Source organism: Vigna angularis, chromosome 7 (assembly GCF_016808095.1).
Source record: "Vigna angularis cultivar LongXiaoDou No.4 chromosome 7, ASM1680809v1, whole genome shotgun sequence".
Taxonomy (NCBI): Eukaryota; Viridiplantae; Streptophyta; class Magnoliopsida; order Fabales; family Fabaceae; genus Vigna; species Vigna angularis.
Genome location: NC_068976.1, coordinates 27,179,172 through 27,201,457, shown reverse-complemented (window position 1 = coordinate 27,201,457; position 22,286 = coordinate 27,179,172). Strand labels below are relative to the sequence as shown.

At 37.0% G+C, this 22,286-nt stretch overlaps 2 protein-coding genes across 2 annotated transcripts; one reads left to right on the top strand and one right to left on the bottom strand.

The window, feature by feature from the left end:
• Window positions 1-1,054: 1,054 nt before the first annotated feature.
• LOC108336622 (uncharacterized) lies at window positions 1,055-2,941 on the bottom strand. Its single transcript, XM_017573094.1, has 7 exons — window positions 2,792-2,941; window positions 2,593-2,679; window positions 2,160-2,354; window positions 1,887-2,054; window positions 1,743-1,796; window positions 1,510-1,656; window positions 1,055-1,426 (listed from the first exon to the last, which is right to left on the bottom strand). Exons 1-7 carry the CDS (start codon window positions 2,939-2,941, stop codon window positions 1,055-1,057), a joined length of 1,173 nt encoding a protein of 390 aa, XP_017428583.1.
• A 3,664-nt stretch (window positions 2,942-6,605) lies between these two features.
• Window positions 6,606-19,899, top strand: LOC108336620 (uncharacterized). Its single transcript, XM_017573092.2, has 4 exons — window positions 6,606-8,246; window positions 8,333-9,390; window positions 15,474-16,268; window positions 16,455-19,899. The coding sequence occupies exons 1-4, from the start codon at window positions 6,606-6,608 to the stop codon at window positions 19,897-19,899; spliced, it is 6,939 nt and encodes a 2,312-aa protein (XP_017428581.2).
• Window positions 19,900-22,286: the final 2,387 nt, after the last annotated feature.

Below are 22,286 nucleotides of genomic sequence, written 5' to 3'. Positions count from 1 at the left end.
TTGTTGTATATGCAAAGTAAAATGTATATATGCTACTTTTAATTGGTTTTTTGGCCTACGTGGATTTAGTCACATATTTCGATACTATAATTTTTTCTCCAAAATAATTATACTTTTTGTTGTCATAATTCGTTTTCAATGAGAAAATTTTAGAAATTTAGACCCAATTATTACATATAAACTAAAAACCTAATTATTTTAAATAATGAAAAATTATCTTTTATTATTTATTGACTAACGTATTTAAACATTTCTACAAATAATTCAATTCGAATATACACTAATTTCTGTTATTATTTAATGAAATTAAATATCATATTATATTAAGTAATATAGACAGATTAAATTATATTAATTAGTATAACTTTTTCCAATACAGTATTATTATCATACTTTTAATAAAAAATAAATTGTCAAAATAGAACAATAATACATAAGTTAATATACTATTCGTATGAAATATTAAATATATCACACTAATTTTAATATATCTATATAGATAAATGAAATATTAAACGGTTTCTTCCCAATTCAGTAATTTCCTTTCCTACTATGTGAATAAATGTTCTTTATATATGTTATTTATTAATTATTTTTATCATTTATGGTTATAATTCATTTTGGTGTTGACCGTCGACAAAAAAATTAACATCGAGAACCTCCATTTTAGATAACCCTGCCAACCAAGTAATTGATTTACTGGTATTATATTTCTCTGTCTAATTTACGTCTTCTGCATATGAAATAATCACAGTTCTGAGTTTTTTTAGAAAAGGAATTCAATGCATTTTTATCTTTATTTTTCTATGTAATGATATTTAGAGAAATTAAATATCACACTATATAGAGATTAAATTATATAAGTCATATAAAATATATTCACACAAGATAATTAATTATTTTGATTGCAGAGAATGTAAAATTTTAAATGATATTAATAAAGTTTTAACAATAATATAAGGGAAATTAATAAAGTTTTAATTTGGATATGTAAATATTGAAGATTTGACAAGAATAGTTTGAAGCGTTGAATTTTATTGAGATTTTATTTGTATCAATTATCACATTTACCACCGGGTCCTCCAAATTGGAGAGAATATCCAAACTCTCGTCCGACATTTCCATAATAGTCAACTCCAAAACAATCAGAATTGTCATTTCGTAATCTTGTCTGAGATATTCGAGGTCCATAATCTTGTCTTGATTCATTTTGAAAGGAGACTTGTCTAAAATAACACGCATGAACAAAATTTTTATCTGGAAAATATGCAGACCCCATTGGAGGACTCGGAGTGTTAGCAGAAGTTATTGTTCTTCCACCCCAACCCACTTCATCAGCTGAACTCATGTTCGAGAACAATTTTGATGGAAAATATCCAATATTTGCTCCATCCACATTTAACCACCAATTATTTGTCTTTGGGTCCTGAAATATATATAAATCTTTATCAATTATATCTACCGTTACATATCTTCTTATAAATCACACTTTTATGCCATCCACATCACCTGTGAAATAGAAATTGGAAGCTCGATCATTGTTCCACCGTAGGTTGATGTTTCATTCACAGGAGAACCCAGATATTTTGCTGGATCAGTTTGAACAAATCCTGAACAATATATATTGTAGCATCCTGTTTTTTTGAAATTATCGGACTACATTCCCATCAAATATCGTATTAGATTTTTAAAAAATAAACATGTTTAACATTAGAAAAACATGTAAACAAATTTCTTCTTACCGTCCATGCTGCGAAAATATAAGTTACACTATCACCGTAAATTCGTGGAGCCACCTGACACACAAATTAAAATAATAAGTATAAACTAAACCTCGTTTTATATGTGTAAAATTAAGATGATAATAGGACCAAACTAAAACTCACATGCCATCCCACAGAGATTTTGTTTGCAGCATCTATAGGTCCATTTCGAACCCACATATAAGAAAAACTCAATTGATCTTTTCTGTCAATTTTTGGATTATAAATGCTATTAGTTCCAGTAACTTTGTAATAAGGACCATATAATGATTCGAGATAAACTTCTGCAACCTATAAAATTTAGAAGATTCAAATAATTATTCAAATTGAAATATTATATGGTTAATATAGAAACAAATTAACATTTTCAATTTTGTTATATAAGAAAAAACTTACATGGACACCGGGAAAACTTCCACTTAAGACATGATCATTGAATAATAATTTGCTTTGGATGAGATTATCTTTTGTTATTCTTCTGATAGGAACAGTTCCTCTGGGACATTCATCTTTTTCAAGTCCAAATGCGAATTTAGTAGAAGAATTCTTCACAGTTACCTTTTCAAATGAGTTTTGAAAGCTGGGTTTTCTCTGTTATCAAATAAAAGGTTAAATATGTTAAAAAATTATATATATATATATATATATATATATATATATATTATTTTTTAAGTTTTGAGACCAAAATGTGTAAAAGTTTTGAACACCAACAAATTTCAATTTTGCATTAAAATTTAAAGACTAAAACCATATTTAATCCTTAAATAAAACAAAAACAAATATAATAAGTAAAAATTAACAAAAGTTGAGAGTGTTCAAAATAACATACCTGTAACTTATGATTCTTTAATAAAGGATGATCAAATACTGGTTGTTTATAAATATCAATACAGTCAACAATAAATCCATATTTTGTCTACAAAATAAAAAATACAGCATATATGATTTTTTTATCAAAGCAAATAGCAACATCAAATTCAACTAAAGAAAGAAAATCAATAATAAAATATGTGAAAAATATAAAATACATGAATACTCTTCAGAGGAGATTTGTTAATGAGTTGAAATTCTCTTTCTAACTCCAAATCTTCTTCTTGGAGTGTGTGCTGAATGCCATGAACTCTATTACTATCATGGCTATTCACTAAACAGAACACAAAGAACAATATATGAATCATTTCTTCTATCAAATATAATGAGTGATGTTGGAGAAACTTGTGGAATTGTCTATTTTTTATAGTAATACCACAAGATAAATAATAAATATAAAATGGGATAGATAAAGTAAGAAAATAAAAAAGTAAATAAGAGGAAAATTTACTTAAATTCGTCATATAATTAACATTCATACATAGAAAATTTGGTGTAGAACTTATAGAAATAGAAAAAAAAATATAAATTTTTAAAATTGGAAAGAATCTAAAATTAAAGTTTTATTTATTTCCATATTAAGTATACAAGAAAGAATAAAAAAACAAAAATAAATAAATATATATAAAAATAATAAATTCAAATTCATTTACCACTAGTTAAAGCTTCATAAAATTAATTTTAATTATAAATTAATAATAACCAAATTGTGTTCTCACTAATCAATTTCTAAGTTGTTGAAATAAGACTAGTTTACAATATATAAGTGAGTGCAAATTTTACTTTATAAGTCGATTTTTTTGAGTTTGACTTCTTAACTTAGTATCAAAGTTATGGATTAAAGTCTATCCTTACAAGATTTATTTTATTAGACACATTGCTTCACTCGTTATCAGACCATCCATTAATATTTAGTCTCACTCTTAATATATATATATATATATATATATATATATACCTCAGTGTAATGGAGTGTCTTGGAAGTCCTAATTCGACATAAGGTTAATTTATTCTATATAAGTGGATGTAAACCTTACTTTACAAGTTGATTTTTGAAATTAAGTTAAGTTTAAAATTCACTTTTTAACATAAATAATATTGACCAGAACATCTCATTTTCTTCTGTTCATTTTGTCTTTTAAGTTTCTTATAATTTTTTTTTTCTTCAATTATATGTTTTACAATGTGTTTTGGAAAATATTTTAAGAACAATTAACCTTTTTTAGAATTTGAAATGTTTTATGAGAAAATATTATTTTGAATTAGAATATTTAAAAGAAATTAAAATTTTAGGATTTCGTTGGACTACGTAAAATTAACGACTTCCAAATTATACCTAAAAAAGTAATAATTTAAAATTCTTTATAAATTATTAAATTCAAACTATTATTAAATAAAGTATTTCGGTTATTATTAAACGTAAAAAATATTCAAATATTAAATTATCGTTAATAGTGAAAAGATATTAATATTGATAATAATATTTTTGATCGAATTTTAATTAAAGTTGGTCGAGATTTTTTAAGTGAAATTGACAAAGTTTATTTCCTCATTTAATGTTAATTAAAATTATTTTCAATTAATGTTCACTATAATTATTTAGATCAATATTGATTGAAGTTATTCTTATAATATTATAGATTTGAGTTTTTTTTTCAATTTTTTCATCAACATCTGTTTTTTTTAATTGATATTAATAAAAAATAATCATAATTAATATTGATAGAAAATTTAAATAGAAAAGTTCTAATGATATTTGTAAAGACTTAAAAAATAATATTTTAGAATTGGTATTAGTTTGAAAATAATAACACCCGATTATTTTAATATTAAAAGAATTAGTATAAATAATTTTTGTTATAAACGAGTCTCATTATTTTAAAATACATCATATTTCTATAAACCACTTCTCTAGAGTCATCCTATTTTTATCTCACTCTTGGCTTGTCTCATTGAATAACTGAGACACTAGAATTGATCTTTACGACAAGCTCTTCAATTTAGACTGATCATTTTCTTAGTTTGGGTAAGTTGAGTTTCACCCTTTTTCTTGGTCTACTTTGTTTTTTGTTGCATATGGTGAACCTTATTCTGTTTGCATTCATCTTTTTAATCTTCTATATGAGTCTCTGCTCATCAGTGATTATAACGATATGTCTTAATCGCCTTTGTAATGTTTCTATGTGTAGATAGAACATCTTATGAAGCTAAAGGTGTTTTGGTTGTCTATAGTTGTTTTCGCAAGTAAGGGAAACTAGTTTGTGTTTTTAATTGTTGTGAAATTGTGATTGAAATGGATATTGCATGAAAATATGAATTATAATTTTGGTGTTATTTTTGAAATCTAAATGGAATGTGCTAATATGGTGTAGTAGTGTTATAAATTGTTAAATTCTAACTTTTTGCAACTATGTGTTGTTTAAATATTTGATGAGTGATTGAATGAGAAAGCTATAATATGATAAATTGAGCAATTTAGAATATGTTTTAGAACCGTGTGAATCAAAGGGAAAGTAGAAGGTATCAATTTGAGCAGGTCAAATTCCTTCACTCATAACACTTTTTGTCATGGTATGGGTGTTAGCATAAGGGAACTGGGAACCAACTTCATATTTGAAGGTCTAGGAACATTTCATTGCAGGGCACTAGTAGTAGGGAGGCATCACGTCGCTTTAACAATAGCCTCTGACTTGGTTTTCACTATGTGAGTGTATACTTTGTTGGGTGAAACCAAATCAGTGAGCTCATTGACTTTGTGCCGCTAGACGCCACCATATGCTGTTGGATGCCATTTTTATTTTCATCTAGAGGTGTTCAAGGGCTCTTTTCTTGTTGGACGTGTGGCTCGCTAGGTGTCAAGCCCCTAGAGGTTCAGCGTTGGGCGCACCTCTAATACTGTCGGGTGCCATTTGTTCTGCCTCTTTTATTGGTTGTTTTTCATGCTTTTATGATATCAATTGTTATATAAATGTTGTATTTAAGGGGTTGAAAATAGAGATGGAAAAACTGAGGGAGAAGAATGCTAGGTTGAGAAAGGAATTACAAGCTGTGCGCAGCGATTTCGTTGATATGAGGAATGATAAAGAAGAAAAAGCACAGGCCTATGAAGAAATTGTCAGAAGTCAGAAAGCCGAAAGAGATTATACATTCCGACTGAAACAAGATCTTGCAGCTGCAAGCAAGGAGCTCGCCATGAGAGTGAAGGAGAAGAATGCGGCGTTAGAAGAGGGAAAACAGTGGAAGCACCTCTACGAAGAAGCCAAAAGAGATAAGCGAGAGGCCCTGAAAAGACTGAGAGAAGCGCAGGTTCAGGTAGAAAAAGCGGGGCATGAGATGAAAGAAATGGCCGTGTCTTTTGAGTCAGATATGAGCCAGGAGCGTTGGAAGCTAGCAGAAGCAGAAGAAGAGCATCGAACCATGATAAAACAAATGGAGGAGTACATTGAGGAGCAAGAGGAAAGGTGGAGGTTGACGGAGTTCGAAGAAAGGCATCAGGCTTTGGTAAAGCGAATGGAGGATCACATCGCCGAGCAAGAAGTGGTTGTGAGACATTGGAAGGAAAGTTTCTCCCAATTGGCAGCCTTGGCAAACGAAGCAATTGAAGACATCCCCAAGATGGTGTTGGACGCCGAAGCGAGTATTCATTTTTATAGCCCGCCGGAAGGGATAAAACTTTTTATTAATCATTGTAAATGGTTGGTAGGCGAGATGAAATCCTTTATCGCTCGAGCTCGAGCGTGATGTATTTTGAGATCCTTGTGTCTCGTTTTCTTTATGCGATGTATTGAACTGGGTATTTTAATGAAAGATATGGAATGTTTGTCTGGTATCAACTTGTATTGATTTCCATCAGTAATGTCATCGTGATCTTGTGATTCCCACCTTTTACCAACATGCATCATGTTTTCTTTATTTCGTTCTCATCTAATTTAAAGTTAATCAAATAATAAAACAGTACAAGTGAGGAAAACAATGGCCAATTTTCCGCGACATCCCTACAGGACTCGAGCCAATTCAAGGATCATGGAAAGCTGGGAGGAGTCGCAAGAATCCATCAAAGCCGAAGTTAGCCAGTTGAAAGACCAGGTTGGCCAGATCTTGGCTGCCCTTGAATCCTTGAAGACTACTGCAGAGTCTTCGTCTGCACAGATCGGAGGAAATGCCCATTTTTATCCCCCGTTGTTGAACATCGCCAGTCAATCGATACCTTTCCCGCCATATGGGTTACCCCCAGGTTACACTCCTCCCGTAGGAGAGTACTTAGAAACAGAGCATGCATCTTTCTCCTTTCCCACAACTGTCAATGTACCGCCAATCGGCACTCAGGGACCCGTCTCCGTGTCAGCTCCCATGGTGAGTGCACGGGTGAACGAAACAAACACAGTTGAAGGAACACGAGTAACTGCAATGCCGTACGTGGTCGCTAATCATGAATCTTCAGCTAGGGCCGCATCGCAAACCGCAGTGCATGGGGGAACCAGTGACCTTGAAGGAGCTAAAGGCAGGCTGGAGATTCTTGAGGAAAGATTGAGGGCCATTGAATGGGTGGAAAGCTACGGCTTTGGAGATGTTGCAAGACTAAGCTTGGCCCCTGGTGTGAAAATACCGCATAAGTTCAAGGCGCCGAAGTTTGAGAAGTACAAGGGTAGTACATGCCCTAAAAGCCATCTGACTATGTATTGTAGAAAGATGGCTGCGTACGCCTATGATGACCCGCTACTCATCCACATTTTCCAAGACAGTTTGGCTGGGGTGGCGTTAAACTGGTATACCCATTTAGAGCCCTCTAGAATTCGTTGTTGGGCGGATCTAGCTGACGCTTTTGTGAAACAATACGTATACAACACGCATGTTGCACCGGACCGTCTGCAGTTGCAAAATATGGGGAAGAGAGACAATGAAACTTTCAAGGAATATGCCCAACGGTGGAGAGAATTGGCCGCGCAAGTTGAGCCACCTTTGTTTGACAGAGAGATGGTGGCAATGTTTGTAAATACTCTTCAGCCGCCGTTTTATGAACATATGGTGGGGAATGTGTCCGTCAATTTCGCGGATGTCATCATAATTGGCGAAAGGATAGAAATTGGGCTGAAAAACGGGAAAATTGTGTATGGCCCGCCCGCAGCTACAAACTACAAAAAACCCGGTTTCAATCCGGGGAAGAAGAAGGAAGGGGAGGTGCACGCAGCCTCGATAATGCCTGCGTGGAGAGGTCAGGCTCCCACTCATAGTTATCGACCATACTTAGGCCAACCCCCCTATGCAGCTAACACCTCGTTCGATCATCAAACTAGGCCACAACAACAACAAGGGTATTATCAACCACCGCGAGTCCCAACTGAAGCGTGGAGGGCCGGGGCAAACGCGGGTCCAAATATCAATGCGGGTCAAAACACCAACCCGAGAAGGAATCAATTTGTTAATTTCACCCCCATCCCTATGACTTACACGGAGTTGTTGCCTCAACTCGTAAAAAAGGGTTTGGTTGCCATTTGCCCGATGAAGCCTGTGCAGCCTCCATACCCAAGGGGTTATGATGCAGATGCCAAGTGTAATTACCATGGAGGAGGCATTGATCACTCAATTGAGCGGTGTGTGGCTTTCAAGTATAAGGTATAGGCCCTAATCGACTCTGGGTGGCTAAAGTTTCAAGAAGATAAGCCTAACATTGAAGATAACCCATTGTCCGGACATGGAAGTACCTGACGAACGCCATCGAGGCCGAAAAACATGAGTTGATAAGGGATGTGAGTGAAATCCAGAGTTCTAGGAGGTTTATTTTCAAGACGTTGTTGAAAGTAGGCCTAATAAAAGGTGATTATGATATGGGTACATCATGTGCACTTCATCCAGATGCTGGGCACTCTATTGAAGAGTGTGTTGAATTAGAAGATATTCTACAAGACCTGCTTGACAGAAGTTTGATGCAAGTATGTCGCGAGGATGAAAGGGAAGAGGTGTTTGCACAAACTGGTGGGGAATCTAACATAACTCTACCAGAACCGTTGGTGATCCGTTTCACTAGAACCACTCCTGCACCGATGACTGAAGAAAAACCGTCTGTGGTTATCTGTGTCCCATCCCCCTTTCCTTACAAAAATGAGAAAGCTGTCCCTTGGAGATATGGGGCATTTGCGTTAGGAGAAGGAAAGGGTGCAGACCCGGCCATTGAAAACATATCAGGCATCGGGGGAATGACGAGAAGTGGTCGAATCTTTACACCACCAGAGCTGACAAGAGAGGGAGCCAACAATAAGGAAGCAACAATGGCCGCAAAAGCTAAGGAGTTCTTGAAAGGGAAGGGTGTACAAGAAAAAGAGACCCCTGACGAAGGAGAGAAGAGAGAGATATCCGAAGAAGAGGCTTGCGAGTTTTTAAAGTTCATACAACAGAGCGAGTACAAGGTGGTGGAACAGCTAAACCGCATGCCTGCTCGGATCTCCTTGCTAGAACTGCTCATGCACTCCGCATCTCACAGAAAGTTGTTAATGAAGATACTTAGTGAGGCCCATGTGGAGCAAGGTATTTCTCTGAACAAGTTTGAGGGCATTGTTGGCAATATCGTTGCTAATAATTACCTCACCTTTACTGATGAGGAGATACCTACTGAAGGCAGAGGGCATAACAAGGCTCTTCACGTCTCTGTGAAATGCCTGGATCACGTCATAGCGCGTGTCTTGGTGGACAATGGCTCCTCTTTGAACGTCATGCCAAAGGCCACATTGGAGAAGCTACCCTGTGATGGGATGCATATGATGTTAGCAAAATGTGAAGATGAAGTTTTGATGATGTACAAATCAAGTCAAGAACAACCAAGACTAATGAAGAATGATCTTTGAAGACTTGTAACCTTTTGTAAAAACATAGGAGAATTAGTAGTTTTATGTATGCATTCAAAAGTGATGTAAAAATAAATCAAAAGTAAAATTCTGTCCAGTGTTAATCGATTAACAGAGGGTGTTAATCGATTAACGTTAATCGATTAACAGAAGGTGTTAATCGATTGTTCCAGAGACGAATGGAGAAGCACAGCATTTCGGTGTTAATCGATTAACAAGGGGTGTTAATCGATTAACGTTAATCGATTAACAAGAGCTGTTAATCGATTAACATAGTGACCGTTTGAAAAACTAGCCGTTTTTAGAGACGTTGAACTATCCGTTGGGGTGTTAATCGATTAACCACTGTAGCTAATCGATTAACACAGTCAGAAAGGCTGCAAACGAAAAATGGAAGAGCTTTTGGAGAAGTCTATAAATAGACTCTCATTTCCTCTCAAGACAACTTAAGTAAACTTGAGAATCTCTTCCCTTGTGCTCTAAAACTCTGAAACTCTTAAGATTTGTGAGCTATTGTTCGGCTTGTGAAACTCGTGTCTGTGGAGCTGGTAAAGTGCTGCTACGGTGACAGAGGAAATAGCCGGTTCATCCTTAGTGCGTCTGAGGAGGTGTTCGGAAGAGGAAGTTCATCCTTCGTGAAGTATTCGGAGGAAGTGTTTCATCCTTTGTGAAGACTCAAAGGAAGTGTTGGTTCATCTCTTGTGGCATCAAGAGAGGTGTTTTCTAAACCTTTACAAATTGTATTTGTGTAATTATAATTTGTAATTGTTTTGTGATAGTGAAATTGTTTATCTTGTTTTGAGATAAGCGACTGGACGTAGGATTGGTAAGATCCGAACCAGGATAAAATCATCTGTGCAAATTTCTCTCTACCTTACTCTATTTAATTGTTTTATTAATTGCTAAGTAAGTTTAAATTGAGTAGAAATTTTTAAGGCACACGTTTTTAAGTAAGAACCAATTCACCCCCCTCTTGGTTTGTTATTCCACGCTAACCATTCCGCTGCAGCCGCTCTGACAATTGGTATCAGAGCTTGCTTTGATAGTCATTCAAATGGCGGGATCGCATCAAACATTTGCAGAGGGTGCTTCTATCAATAGACCACCACTATTCACAGGTGAAAATTACGCATTCTGGAAGGTAAGAATGCAAATTTTTATGGAATCTATTGATATAGATATTTGGGATGCTGTTGTATCTGGTCCTTTTGTTCCAATTAACAATACGCAGGAACCAAAGCCCCGTGACCAATGGACTGCTGAAGATAAGAAAAAATTTGGTAATGATGAAAAAGCTCGTAATATCATTTCGTCTGCTTTAACTGTTGATGAGTTTTACAGGATTTCTATTTGTAAAACTGCACAAGAAATGTGGGAAGTACTTAGAGTAACCCACGAAGGTACAGATGATGTTAAGAGAGCAAGAAAGAATACATTAATCCAGGAATACGAAATGTTCAGGATGAAGCAAGGGGAAACAATAGTAGATGTTCAGAAACGCTTCACCAACATCGTAAATCATCTTATTGGATTAGGTAAGTCTTTCGATACTGATGAGCTTAATATTAAAATTTTGAAATCTTTAGACAGGTCTTGGCAACCAAAAGTGACTGCGATTTCTGAGTCACAAAATCTCAACACAATGACAATGGCTGCATTATTTGGAAAGTTGAGAGAGCATGAACTTGACCTCGGAAGACTAGATGGAGAAGAAGCAAAAACTAAGAAAAAGACTCTAGCCTTCAAATCTGAGGTAGAAAAGAACAAAAGCAAAATGGAAGATGAAGACTCAGAAGAAGATGAAAATTTGAGTTTACTCATCAAGAGGTTCAATAGGTTCATGAAATCAAAAGGCAAAGGGAGATTCAGAAACGAAAAGAGAGAAAATCAAGGATCTTCCTCAAACTATAGATGCTATGGTTGCGGAGAAAAAGGACACTTAAAAGCAGACTGCCCAAATCAAAAGAAGGGTGAAGAAAAGAAAGAAAAGAAGTTCTTCAAGAAAAAGAAAGCATACATCGCATGGGACGATGACAAACTCGCAAAACTATATGTCCCAGATAGTGATGATGATTAGGCATTTTTATGATTCTATGTTTTTATTAGTGTGTGCCCTTTATATTTGCTTGTATGCTTGTATGCTTCTTTAAATTCAATAAAAATGTGTGTTATCTTATCTTAATATTTCTATGCATCATTGCTTTTATTAAGGGGGAGTATAGCTTCTAATATATTAAGGGGGAGCACTTATACATCACTTTTTAATAATGATCAAAAAGGGGGAGAAATAAAGCCTTTTAAAATATTTTTTCTAAGTTCACTAACAATTTTTTCCTCCTTAAGTTGTTTTCTAAATACAGATTATTACCAAAAGCTTTAAATCAAGAAGGTTTTGATCATCATCAAAAAAGGGGAGATTGTTAACAAAATGTGAAGATGAAGTTTTGATGATGTACAAATCAAGTCAAGAACAACCAAGACTCATGAAGAATGATCTTTGAAGACTTGTAACCTTTTGTAAAAACATAGGAGAATTAGTAGTTTTATGTATGCATTCAAAAGTGATGTAAAAATAAATCAAAAGTAAAATTCTGTCCAGTGTTAATCGATTAACAGAGGGTGTTAATCGATTAACGTTAATCGATTAACAGAGGGTGTTAATCGATTGTTCCAGAGACGAATGGAGAAGCACAACATTTCGGTGTTAATCGATTAACAAGGGGTGTTAATCGATTAACAAGAGCTGTTAATCGATTAACATAGTGACCGTTTGAAAAACTAGCCGTTTTTAGAGACGTTGAACTATCCGTTGGGGTGTTAATCGATTAACCACTGTAGCTAATCGATTAACACAGTCAGAAAGGCTGCAAACGAAAAATGGAAGAGCTTTTGGAGAAGTCTATAAATAGACTCTCATTTCCTCTCAAGACAACTTAAGTAAACTTGAGAATCTCTTCCCTTGTGCTCTAAAACTCTGAAACTCTTAAGATTTGTGAGCTATTGTTCGGCTTGTGAAACTCGTGTCTGTGGAGCTGGTAAAGTGCTGCTACGGTGACAGAGGAAATAGCCGGTTCATCCTTAGTGCGTCTGAGGAGGTGTTCGGAAGAGGAAGTTCATCCTTCGTGAAGTATTCGGAGGAAGTGTTTCATCCTTTGTGAAGACTCAAAGGAAGTGTTGGTTCATCTCTTGTGGCATCAAGAGAGGTGTTTTCTAAACCTTTACAAATTGTATTTGTGTAATTATAATTTGTAATTGTTTTGTGATAGTGAAATTGTTTATCTTGTTTTGAGATAAGCGACTGGACGTAGGATTGGTAAGATCCGAACCAGGATAAAATCATCTGTGCAAATTTCTCTCTACCTTACTCTATTTAATTGTTTTATTAATTGCTAAGTAAGTTTAAATTGAGTAGAAATTTTTAAGGCACACGTTTTTAAGTAAGAACCAATTCACCCCCCTCTTGGTTTGTTATTCCACGCTAACCATTCCGCTGCAGCCGCTCTGACAATTGGTATCAGAGCTTGCTTTGATAGTCATTCAAATGGCGGGATCGCATCAAACATTTGCAGAGGGTGCTTCTATCAATAGACCACCACTATTCACAGGTGAAAATTACGCATTCTGGAAGGTAAGAATGCAAATTTTTATGGAATCTATTGATATAGATATTTGGGATGCTGTTGTATCTGGTCCTTTTGTTCCAATTAACAATACGCAGGAACCAAAGCCCCGTGACCAATGGACTGCTGAAGATAAGAAAAAATTTGGTAATGATGAAAAAGCTCGTAATATCATTTCGTCTGCTTTAACTGTTGATGAGTTTTACAGGATTTCTATTTGTAAAACTGCACAAGAAATGTGGGAAGTACTTAGAGTAACCCACGAAGGTACAGATGATGTTAAGAGAGCAAGAAAGAATACATTAATCCAGGAATACGAAATGTTCAGGATGAAGCAAGGGGAAACAATAGTAGATGTTCAGAAACGCTTCACCAACATCGTAAATCATCTTATTGGATTAGGTAAGTCTTTCGATACTGATGAGCTTAATATTAAAATTTTGAAATCTTTAGACAGGTCTTGGCAACCAAAAGTGACTGCGATTTCTGAGTCACAAAATCTCAACACAGTGACAATGGCTGCATTATTTGGAAAGTTGAGAGAGCATGAACTTGACCTCGGAAGACTAGATGGAGAAGAAGCAAAAACTAAGAAAAAGACTCTAGCCTTCAAATCTGAGGTAGAAAAGAACAAAAGCAAAATGGAAGATGAAGACTCAGAAGAAGATGAAAATTTGAGTTTACTCATCAAGAGGTTCAATAGGTTCATGAAATCAAAAGGCAAAGGGAGATTCAGAAACGAAAAGAGAGAAAATCAAGGATCTTCCTCAAACTATAGATGCTATGGTTGCGGAGAAAAAGGACACTTAAAAGCAGACTGCCCAAATCAAAAGAAGGGTGAAGAAAAGAAAGAAAAGAAGTTCTTCAAGAAAAAGAAAGCATACATCGCATGGGACGATGACAAACTCGCAAAACTATATGTCCCAGATAGTGATGATGATTAGGCATTTTTATGATTCTATGTTTTTATTAGTGTGTGCCCTTTATATTTGCTTGTATGCTTGTATGCTTCTTTAAATTCAATAAAAATGTGTGTTATCTTATCTTAATATTTCTATGCATCATTGCTTTTATTAAGGGGGAGTATAGCTTCTAATATATTAAGGGGGAGCACTTATACATCACTTTTTAATAATGATCAAAAAGGGGGAGAAATAAAGCCTTTTAAAATATTTTTTCTAAGTTCACTAACAATTTTTTCCTCCTTAAGTTGTTTTCTAAATACAGATTATTACCAAAAGCTTTAAATCAAGAAGGTTTTGATCATCATCAAAAAAGGGGAGATTGTTAACAAAATGTGAAGATGAAGTTTTGATGATGTACAAATCAAGTCAAGAACAACCAAGACTCATGAAGAATGATCTTTGAAGACTTGTAACCTTTTGTAAAAACATAGGAGAATTAGTAGTTTTATGTATGCATTCAAAAGTGATGTAAAAATAAATCAAAAGTAAAATTCTGTCCAGTGTTAATCGATTAACAGAGGGTGTTAATCGATTAACGTTAATCGATTAACAGAGGGTGTTAATCGATTGTTCCAGAGACGAATGGAGAAGCACAGCATTTCGGTGTTAATCGATTAACAAGGGGTGTTAATCGATTAACAAGAGCTGTTAATCGATTAACATAGTGACCGTTTGAAAAACTAGCCGTTTTTAGAGACGTTGAACTATCCGTTGGGGTGTTAATCGATTAACCACTGTAGCTAATCGATTAACACAGTCAGAAAGGCTGCAAACGAAAAATGGAAGAGCTTTTGGAGAAGTCTATAAATAGACTCTCATTTCCTCTCAAGACAACTTAAGTAAACTTGAGAATCTCTTCCCTTGTGCTCTAAAACTCTGAAACTCTTAAGATTTGTGAGCTATTGTTCGGCTTGTGAAACTCGTGTCTGTGGAGCTGGTAAAGTGCTGCTACGGTGACAGAGGAAATAGCCGGTTCATCCTTAGTGCGTCTGAGGAGGTGTTCGGAAGAGGAAGTTCATCCTTCGTGAAGTATTCGGAGGAAGTGTTTCATCCTTTGTGAAGACTCAAAGGAAGTGTTGGTTCATCTCTTGTGGCATCAAGAGAGGTGTTTTCTAAACCTTTACAAATTGTATTTGTGTAATTATAATTTGTAATTGTTTTGTGATAGTGAAATTGTTTATCTTGTTTTGAGATAAGCGACTGGACGTAGGATTGGTAAGATCCGAACCAGGATAAAATCATCTGTGCAAATTTCTCTCTACCTTACTCTATTTAATTGTTTTATTATTTGCTAAGTAAGTTTAAATTGAGTAGAAATTTTTAAGGAACACGTTTTTAAGTAAGAACCAATTCACCCCCCCTCTTGGTTTGTTATTCCACGCTAACCATTCCGCTGCAGCCGCTCTGACATATGAGGCCAAGCTCAATGATTGTGAGGGCCTTCGACGGCAGCAAGAGAGAAGTGATGGGAGAAGTAGAACTGCCGGTCCAAGTCGGTCCGTGCGTCTTTCAAATAACCTTCCAGGTCATGGATATCCTCCCAGCCTATAGTTGTCTATTGGGTCGCCCATGGATCCATTCTGCGGGAGTTGTACCTTCCACACTGCACCAGAAACTGAAATATGTCATGGGAGATAAGCTGGTGATAGTTTCTGGAGAGGAGGATCTCCTGGTGAGTGGGCCATCCTCCGCCCGCTATATAGAGGCAGCTGAGGAAGCTCTCGAGACAACTTTCCAATCCTTGGAGATTGTAGGAAATGCCTACGTGGAGCCGTTCCCAGTAAACCCGCATCTGTCGCGCGTTTCTATTTTGATGCCCAAAGTCTTGCTGAAAGAAGGTTGTACGCATGGTAAAGGTTTAGGCAAGCATGGGCAGGGGCGAGCTTTCCCTCTGGAGGTCGTTGAGAATAAGAACAGATATGGCCTCGGGTACAAGCCCACCAAAGAGGACAGGAAAAGGCTGATAGAAGAAAGGAGAGAGCGCAGTTTGGCTCGGATGGAGAGACGGGAGCCAAAGGCGAGGAAGATTCGCATTTGTGATATCAAGGAGAGTTTTCGCAGTGCTGGATGGGTGAACACTAGCCATGTAGCGGTTGTGGGAGAGGAAGGTGGATCTGGAAGCTCAAACTTCGTGTGGGCTTGCTCTCCAGACGCGCGGCTCAGCAATTGGGAGACTTTGGATTTACCCGTGATGTTTAATTCAAATGAAATGTAATACATTAATTGATCCTATTGCTTTACCCGGAGCTTTAGGATTCATGACTTACGGGTTGACGCTTTTATTTTACTTTCGGTGTGATATTTGAATCGTGTTTGTTCTCGTTTCTATCATCATTTAGCCTTCTGCATCGCTTTTCTTGTTTATTTATTCTTTTTTCGAAAATTTAAATAATGCAGATATGACGATGAATGTTTTGAAAATAACAATGTTGATATCCCTAATTTGGCGTATCCTGTCGATGATACGGAAGATGATTATGAAGATGGTTCGGAACCCTCTCCAGAACTAATGAGATTAGTGGAACAAGAGTCTAAAGAAATAAAACCCTATCAGGAAGATGTCGAAATACTCAACTTGGGTGAGAAAGACGAGATAAAAGAAGTCAAGATCGGCACAACCATGAAAGAGGAAGTAAGAGAAAGGTTGCGTGTCCTATTGAAGGAATTTAAGGACGTGTTTGCTTGGTCGTACAATGATATGCCGGGTTTGGATACCGATATCGTGCAGCATAAACTCCCTCTTAAGCCGGAATGCCTCCCGGTCAAACAGAAACTAAGGAGAATGAAGCCTGAGATGTCTTTGAAAATCAAGGAAGAGGTGCAGAAACAATTTGATGCAGGATTTTTGGCTGTGGCGAAATACCCGCAATGGGTGGCGAATATCGTACCAGTACCCAAGAAAGATGGTAAAGTTCGAATGTGCGTTGACTACTGTGATTTGAATCGTGCAAGTCCAAAGGACAATTTCCCACTACCGCACATCGACACTCTAGTCGATAATACAGCCAAGTTTTCGCTATTTTCATTCATGGATGGTTTCTCAGGATATAATCAGATCAAAATGGCGCCAGAAGATATGGAAAAGACAACTTTTATCACGCTGTGGGGAACTTTTTGTTATAAGGTGATGTCCTTTGGGCTCAAGAATGCCGGGGCAACATATCAAAGGGCGATGGTGACACTTTTTCATGACATGATGCACAAGGAAATCGAAGTTTACGTGGATGACATGATTGCAAAGTCTGAATCGGAAGAAGAGCACGTTCTCAACTTGAAGAAATTATTTGAGAGATTGAGAAAGTATAAACTCAGGTTAAACCCCGCCAAATGCACGTTCGGAGTGAAATCTGGGAAATTGTTGGGTTTTGTGGTTAGCCAAAAGGGGATAGAAGTGGATCCTGATAAGGCGCGAGCGATAATAGAAATGCCTGCGCCTAGAACAGAAAAGGAGGTTCGAGGGTTTTTGGGCAGACTGAACTACATTGCTAGATTCATCTCCCAATTAACCGCTACGTGTGAACCAATGTTCAAGTTGTTACGAAAGGATCAAGCTGTAGTTTGGAACGAGGACTGTCAAGCCGCTTTTGAAAAAATCAAACGATACCTGCAAGACCCTCCCGTATTACGTCCACCTGAGCCAGGAAGACCACTTATTTTGTATTTGACTGTGTTGGATAAGTCAATGGGTTGTGTGTTGGGTCAACACGATGAAGCTGGGAAGAAAGAGCACGCCATATACTACTTGAGCAAGAAATTCACAGACTGCGAACAAAGATATTCGTCGTTAGAACGAACTTGTTGTGCATTGGCGTGGGCTGCCCATCGCTTAAGGCAATACATGCTGAGTCACTCAACCTGGTTGATATCCAAGGTGGACCCTATCAAGTTCATTTTTGAAAAGCCTGCTCTTACTGGAAGGATAGCTCGGTGGCAGATGCTATTGTCAGAATATGACATCGTGTATGTTACTCAGAAATCCGTCAAGGGTAGTGCGTTAGCAGAGTACCTGGCTCACCAGCCCATCGGCGATTATCAACCAATGCAACCCGAATTTCCCGATGAAGATATCATGGCTCTATTTGAAGAAGGCAGAAAAAACCGAGACGAAGAAACGTGGGTATTGTTATTCGACGGAGCCTCGAATGTGATGGGGCATGGCATAGGGGCAGTTCTCATCTCTCCAGAGCATCAGTACATACCTATGACGGCAAGGTTATGTTTTAATTGCACAAATAACATTGCAGAATATGAGGCCTGCGCTATGGGTATTCGGGCGGCAATAGAGTCCAAAGTGAAAATTCTGGATGTATATGGAGATTCAGCCTTAGTCGTCCACCAGTTAAAGGGAGAGTGGGAAACTAGGGATTCAAAATTAATTCCTTACCAAGCTTACATCAGGGGATTAATGGAATATTTCGACGCCATCACATTTAACCACATACCGCGAGAAGATAATCAATTAGCAGACGCTTTGGCTACTTTGTCATCAATGTTTGAAGTTGACCAAGATGCGGAATTACCAATGATTGAAATGAAGAGCCATGCACAGCCAGCATATTGCCATTTCATCGAAGAGGAGGTAGATGGTAAACCTTGGTATTTTGATATCAAGCACTATCTTAAGACCCGAGAATATCCTGAGAAGGCATCTGAAAACGATAAAAGGTCGTTAAGGAGGTTGGCTGGCAGCTTTATTTTAAATGGGGATATTTTATACAAGAGAAATCATGACATGGTTCTCCTCAGATGCATGGATGCAAAGGAAGCCGAGATGATACTGAAAGAAGTGCACGAAGGTACCTTTGGCACACATATGAACGGGCATTCAATGGCCAGGAAGATCTTGAGAGCTGGTTACTTCTGGTTGACCATGGAAAATGATTGTTGTACACACGTGAGGAAGTGCGAGAAATGTCAAATGTATGCAGACAATATCAATGTGCCGCCCACGACCTTGAACGTGTTGTCTGCGCCGTGGCCATTTTCGATGTGGGGGATAGATGTTATTGGAGCTATAGAGCCAAAAGCGTCAAATGGACACCGTTTCATACTAGTCGCGATCGATTATTTCACCAAGTGGGTTGAGGCTGCTTCTTATGCCAATGTGACTAGAAAGGTGGTGACCAAATTCATAAAAAGAGAGTTGATCTGCAGATACGGGTTACCTAACCAGATTATCACTGATAATGCCACCAACCTGAACAACCAGATGATGGCGGAGTTATGTAAGGAGTTCAAGATTCATCATCTTAATTCTTCCCCTTACCGTCCAAAGATGAATGGGGCAGTAGAGGCTGCTAATAAGAATATCAAGAAAATTGTGCAAAAGATGGTAGTCACCTATAAAGATTGGCACGAAATGCTTCCTTTTGCTTTACATGGATATCGTACATCAGTACGAACGTCAACTGGGGCAACACCTTTCTCGCTTGTGTATGGCATGGAAGCAGTACTTCCATTTGAGGTGGAAATCCCATCTCTACGAGTTTTAATGGAAACCCAATTGGAGGAAGCTGAGTGGGTTCAAACTCGGTTCGACCAGCTTAATCTCATCGAAGAAAAGAGACTAACAGCGGTGTGCCACGGACAATTGTACCAAAGAAGAATGAAAAAGGCTTTCGACAAAAAGGTGCGCCCAAGGGAGTTCCACGAAGGCGAACTGGTATTAAAGAAGATTTTTCCTATACAAAAGGATCACAGAGGCAAGTGGACCCCAAATTATGAAGGACCATTTGTAGTAAAAAGGGCATTCTCTGGAGGGGCACTAATCCTCACAAGGATGGATGGAGAGGAGTTACCTTTACCGGTTAATTCTGATGCAGTAAAAAAGTTTTACGCATGATGATTCCGCGATAGGAGATGCCATTAAGGGATATTAACACTGTTTTTGAATTATGTTGTATTTTGTGTTACTTCATTCAATAAATACCATACGGTTTTATCCACTATTCAACTTTTACGTTCGACACGATTCATGTCGCACTGGGTTTTAAAGTAAAGTAAGGAAAAAGGAAAGTGATAATAATTAAAGCATCACGGGTATATCCATCGAGCACAAACTCGTTCCTGAGGGATGTCGTGCAAAAAAAATAATAATAAATAAAATAAAAATAAAAAATAAAAAAATAAATAAATAATAAAAAAAAAGAGACACATGTTGGATTCGTTGTCAATAAAGTCTGCCGAGGGCATAGTACTTTCGAAAAGCAAAAGCAAACAAAGTTTTGAAAAATGCTAGTGTTGAGTCTTTTCCTGATTCATAGTAACTAGTGTTCTCTTCCTACTGAAGCATTTGCATTCATACTACTTGAACCCCTAGCTTTCTCGTTCCCCTTTAAAATAGAGGATTGTCATGAATATAATACTGGGGCAGTTTTCATCATGATACGCATACCCAATGATCCGCTGATTGGGTAAAAAAAAAAAAAAGAAGAAGAAGAAAAAGAAAATTAAGTTGATTTGTCAATCGCTGCAGAGTTTCACTTCAGGTTTAAGGTTGGGGGAAGTAAGGCAAGTAAGCTTCAGAATGACGTGTGGCCATTTTTTCTTCACTCAAGTGATAAAAGAAATTTATCAAGTTGCACCCCCTTTGAGCCGTAAGTTATAATTGTTTTTCTTCATCACCCTCAACAAGAATCATTAACATATCGACGTCAGTCCAAAGGAACGTCAAGGGCATCCAAGTCAAGGAGAAGATTTGTGGAAAAAGAGAAATGAAAAAAAAAAGTTTCAAAAAGGGTCATAGTAGAGGCAACGAGACAAATGAAAAAAAAAGGCCAAGAAAAAAGAAGAAGAAAAAAAAACAAACAATAAAAACAAAAAACAAAACAAAAATGATGAAAAATAAAAGGACGTCCGAAGTTCCAAACTCCTAGAGACAGTTGACTCGACACATTGCAGATGATTCTTGTTAAGACAATTCGACCGTCAAACACTTATTTGGGCCTTCATTATCCGTTTCTTTCAAAACCCTTTGACCTTTAGCCACGGTACAAGCCAATTAAAGTCCACGCCGACTTAAGAATGTTTGTCCTGATTTTCCTCATGAACTTAACTCTGGAACGAAATGATGTGGTGAATGACACGATCACTAGAAGAAGAGAAAAGCAGCATAAAGGAAAAATAAAAAAATATAATGTGAAGTCTTCCCGTCAAGAGAGAATCGTCAAACTAGGGCATTCCTCCCTACCCAGACTTGTCCACCTCTCCAAATCACACTTACTGTGCACAGCAAAGTTGGGGCAGGCTTGTAAGCCTTGATTGTTGAAATATTAACGACATCCACAAAACCATCATCCACAAAACCATCATTCACAAACCGTCATTCAGCCATCCACTTTTCATAACCATTTCTCACACTTTCTCGGGTTCAAGCTAGTTTGGATTGCAAAAAGCGATAAAGAGAATTTGAACTAATAGTTACACTCTTTTCCTTTTCATCAAAGGGCTCACCATTTCTCGACATTATTTTCAATGAATGCATTTTGAATGTACATCGAGTTTGATGACAATATTGACAACGGGTTCCAAACATGGAATTTTCAAAAAAAAAAATAATAACAAATAATGAAAAAAACGGAAAGAAAGAAAAGAAAGAGGAGAGCAAGAGAAAAGAACGAAATAAAGGTCTCATGTGTTTATACACTCATGCACCCTCGTGACATTACATCATACATTTCATGAGAAGCAAGGAAAAACGTTTGAAAAATCCTTAAGGAGAAAGAGAAGTAGTGAAAAGTTTAACACAACCTTTGCTTCTAAGTCTCTTCAATGTTCGGCTCAGTGTCTACCAATGTTTCAAAAATTTGAATACAAGTTTTCCTTCTACGACGGCGCTCCTCTGTAGGACAATCGTCGAACCTATGATCACTCATTCATCCATAGGGTTGTTACACCCTCCCCGAGGTTATTACACCTCATTCATTCATCCATAGGGTTGTTACACCCTCCACGAGGTTATTACACCTCATTTCGTTCATCCATAGGGTTGTTACACCCTCCACGAGGTTGTTACACCTCATTTCATTATCCATAGGGTTGTTACACCCTCCACGAGGTTATTACACCTCATTCATTCATCCATAGGGTTGTTACACCCTCCACGAGGTTATTACACCTCATTTCGTTCATCCATAGGGTTGTTACACCCTCCACGAGGTTGTTACACCTCATTTCATTATCCATAGGGTTGTTACACCCTCCACGAGGTTATTACACCTCATTCATTCA